Source organism: Echinops telfairi, unplaced genomic scaffold (genome assembly GCF_000313985.2).
Source record: "Echinops telfairi isolate 266 unplaced genomic scaffold, ASM31398v2 ScPeMD7_7459;HRSCAF=8497, whole genome shotgun sequence".
Taxonomy (NCBI): Eukaryota; Metazoa; Chordata; class Mammalia; order Afrosoricida; family Tenrecidae; genus Echinops; species Echinops telfairi.
Genome location: NW_022111359.1, coordinates 2311559 through 2315379, shown reverse-complemented (window position 1 = coordinate 2315379; position 3821 = coordinate 2311559). Strand labels below are relative to the sequence as shown.

At 48.2% G+C, this 3821-nt stretch overlaps 1 protein-coding gene across 1 annotated transcript in view; it reads left to right on the top strand.

Annotated features, from left to right (window-relative positions):
- Positions 1-3821, top strand: part of LOC123522783 (zinc finger protein 85-like) — a 55747-nt gene that overhangs the window by 37255 nt on the left and 14671 nt on the right. Inside the window, exon 2 of the mRNA XM_045300095.1 lies at positions 1208-1452. Coding sequence (XP_045156030.1) covers positions 1450-1452 — 3 coding nt within the window. The 5' untranslated portion in view covers positions 1208-1449. The remainder of the gene's footprint in view (positions 1-1207; positions 1453-3821) is intronic.

Below are 3821 nucleotides of genomic sequence, written 5' to 3'. Positions count from 1 at the left end.
CCTCTGGGCATCCGACCAGGAGCTGCTCCGTACCCCTCTGTCTGACCCAGCTCACTTCTTGTGTAAATCTGAGCCTCAAAACCCCCCTCTTTCTCCACACCCCACAGCCTCCTTGCTGGAATAAACAAGAGTGTGCGCGTGCCTCTGGAAAACCCCCCAATTTATTTTTCTTGTACTCATGTTTTTATATATAATTTTATGGGGGACTCTTAGAGCTCTACTCACCATCCATCCTTCCATTGTGTCAAGCACATTTGTACATATGATGCCATCATCAGTTTCAAAACATTTACTTTCTACTTGAGCTCTTGGTATCAGCTGATTCCACCCCTTCCCCAAACCGCCCTCTCCCCTGAACTCTTGATAATTTATGAATTATTATTTTTCATGTCTTACACTGTCTCCCTCCACCTATTTTTCAGTTGTCCGCCCCCCTGGGAGAGGGTTATATGTAGATTTTTGTGATCGGTTCCCCTTCTCTCCCCGCAGCTTCCCCTTACCCTCCTGGTATCTCTGTTCTCATTATTGGTCCTGAGGGGTTTATCTGTCCTGGATTCCCTATGTTTCCAGCTCTTATCTGTACCCATGTACATGCTCTGGTCTAGCCGGATTTGTAAGGTAGAATTGGGAAACCCCTAAATTTAACAAAATAATCTCTCAGTTTGTCTATAACTGGAGACCCTGGTGGCATTGTGGTTACTCATGGGCTGCTAACTGCAAGGTTACTAGTTTGAAACTGCCAAACCCTCTGCAGGAGAAAGATGAGACCTTCTTCTACTCCTGTAGAGAGGTACAGTATTGGAAACCAAAGGGCAGTGCTACCCTGCCCTAAAGCCTCACTATGGGTCAGAATTGACTCTTTGACTCTATTATAGCGTGAAAGAGAGATTACCTAGAAGTGAGTGAATCACCCTACATGCATGTATGGAAAGTCGTCTGGGATAAGATGAGATGTGGATGAACAATCTCATTTTAGGGGAGGAAGGATTTGTAGAGATCACACACCCAGTGCTTCCCCAGAACTTGAAGAGTTGGCTGAGGTAGGATTTGTAGGATTGGAGGCTAATGATTGGACCACCGTTTCTACACACAAGGAGCAAGCCCGCTGCTTACTATGAAGTTTGTCCAAGGATAGAGCTGGAGGAGAAGGACCTATTACTCTCTTTACTCAACATCCTCTCTTCACCCCATCCTTCTCCCATTTCAGGTCCCAGGGTCACCATGGTTAGAACCAGTCCAACGTGGGCAGCCGGGGACTGATAACGACGACCTTGCAGCAGCTCCAGGCAATTGGGAGCGAGACTTTCAAAGGCTGTGATTGGCTGTGGGGACCACACTTCATCTGCCTTCAGAAGGCCTGCTGGACTTGCTTCGGCTGGCCACCTTATGTAATTGGCTTGTGGGCTTGACAGAGGCCATTCCATTAGCTGTTGGGAAACTACCTTGGGAATGGTGAGTACCAAAGAGAAATGAGCAATTCTTGGTAGTGGCAGGAGAGGTGATACATGATTTGGTGGGGCCCAGTGCTGTGCTTTGTTTGTTCTTTGAGGGGAAGTTGATAGAAGAGGCCAGGGGACCACATGCTGAGAGGGACCTCTGTACATCAGTGTTAACCAAGATGGACAGTACTGAGGTCTCCTGAGTGATCCAAGGGGTGACTGAAAAAGCAGACAGCTAACAGTCCTATACTGTGGGCTGTCGCCACTCACGGCCAGTGTGTCTGTGCCCACTCATAGTAACCCTGTAGGGCAGGGTAGGGCTGCCCCTGTGAGTTTCTGAGAAGAACTCTCAATTTACAGAAATACAAACCTTTTCTTTCTCCTGAGGAATGGCTGGTGGTTTTTGAACCTCTGACCTTGGGAGTCCAACACCTGACCACTATGCCACCAGAGCTCTTTGTGGGCAGTAGCATAAAAGTTCTTAATTTCCTGGAGGACGCTGAGTAAAACTTTTTTATAACTTATAAAGGGAGCAATTTGCCAAACACCATTGGGAATTTATCAATTTATACATTTTTCCCCCAGCCTTGCATTCCTGTGGTTACCTTTCATATTTGTTGCTCAGAGGTGGTTCTGTGGGGCTTCCTATCCCACTCTGGGCACTGGGACTCTGTGGAATAACAGCGTCTCCTCTCCAGAGCCTGAAGACTGAGCGGCCCTCACTGAGGAGGCTGAGCCCCAGGCCCTCCAGACCCCTCCAGTCCCTTCACTGTAGACAGTTCTTGGGTGTCCCTAGGCACTAGTGCTTTTCCTGTGCGGGTCTAAAGTACAGATTCACCTGTCACATGCAGTGGTGGAGTACAGAAAGGGAGAGATCATTAGGGGAGGAAGTCGGATGTTTTGTGGGTCTGCTTGGGGCTTGTGATGATCATGTCCTCATTGAAGGAATAATGCAGGTAATAATGCAGGATTATTACCTGTCAGGTCTGGAAAAGCTTCCCCTCTTGCTGGCTGTGATGGATAACCTGCTGCAGACTTGAAGGTTCAGAGAAACATGTGACTGATTCCAAGTTCTTTCCCTCAGCCTATCTGTGCCTAGAACTGCTGTTATATTTCTAAACGGTTTGACTGCTCCTCATAGTATCAGATTCTTTTTGCCGCACTGACTCATCAAGACCCTGTGGGTGTCCGAGACTGTAACTGCTTACAGGAGTAGGAAAGTCCAGTCTCGCACCAACAGGGCTGCTGGTAGTTTCTAACTGCCGGCCTGTGGATTGCAGCCCAACAAGTAACCACTCCACCCCCAGAGGTAGCATCAGAGAGAATATGAAATTGAAGAGTCTTGTAGTGCTCGACCATGACCGTGAAGCGCCCTGGTGGCACAGTGGGTTCCACATGGGCCTGCTAACCTCAGGCCAGCAGTCAGGAACTGCTGGGAGCAAGATGCACCTTCCTACTCCCCTGAGAGGTACAGTCTCGGGAACCCATAGGGTCACTTTGAGTCCGAGTCTCTCTGTGGCAGTGACTTTGAGGGGTGGGTTTGGCTGGAGAAATGGACGTAGAGGTGAGTGGATGCAGCTTGTCATTTTCACAGTTTCCATTGTTCGCAAAACTGGGCATCAGCTGATGCTCCTACTGAAAGTACTTTAATTAATGGAGGTAAACCTCGCAACTACAGGGGAACACCTGTGTTCACTGACAGGAAAGGGGCTGTTCAGCTTATTTAAGTACTGAGAACCAGCTTGGAAACTCTTATGACATATAACATGCTTTTGCAGAGGAGATGATGTGCTAAATCTTGTGGGCGTTTCGGAAACAGTCTCTTGACGATGATAAAATGGATGTACTGAATGATAACCCGCTTCTCTGTTTAAAGAGAGCTCTCTGTTCGGTCATTTCATAATAATGAGGGCTTGGTGATGAATTTTCAGAAGGTTTTAACTTTGCAGTGCCAAGTCCTTGGGCATATTAAAGCTCACAATTGATTTCTGTTGTTGTTCGGTGCCGTTGGGTCGCCTTCGACCCACAGCTCCCTGTGCACATGGGCACCGCCTCGCCATTGTCCCTGTGCCTGAGCCCGTCCATGCGGCTGCTGTGTCCATCCGTCCCTGGGGGCCTTCCTCTCTTTGCTGCCCCTCCATTTTACCAAACACGATGTCCTTCCCAGGGACTGGTCTCTCCCGGCAGTATGCCCGTAGTAGTAAGAACTCTCTCCATCCTTGCCTCTAAGGAGCATGCTGGCCTTACTTCTTCCAACACGGGTCCATCTGTCCTCTTAGCAGTCCGTGTACTCTCAATGTTCGTCTCCAGCTTTGAGTCAGAACTGATTTCTAGTATGTTTAAAAGTGAAATCAGTGTGATTTTCAAATAGTTCTTTTCTTC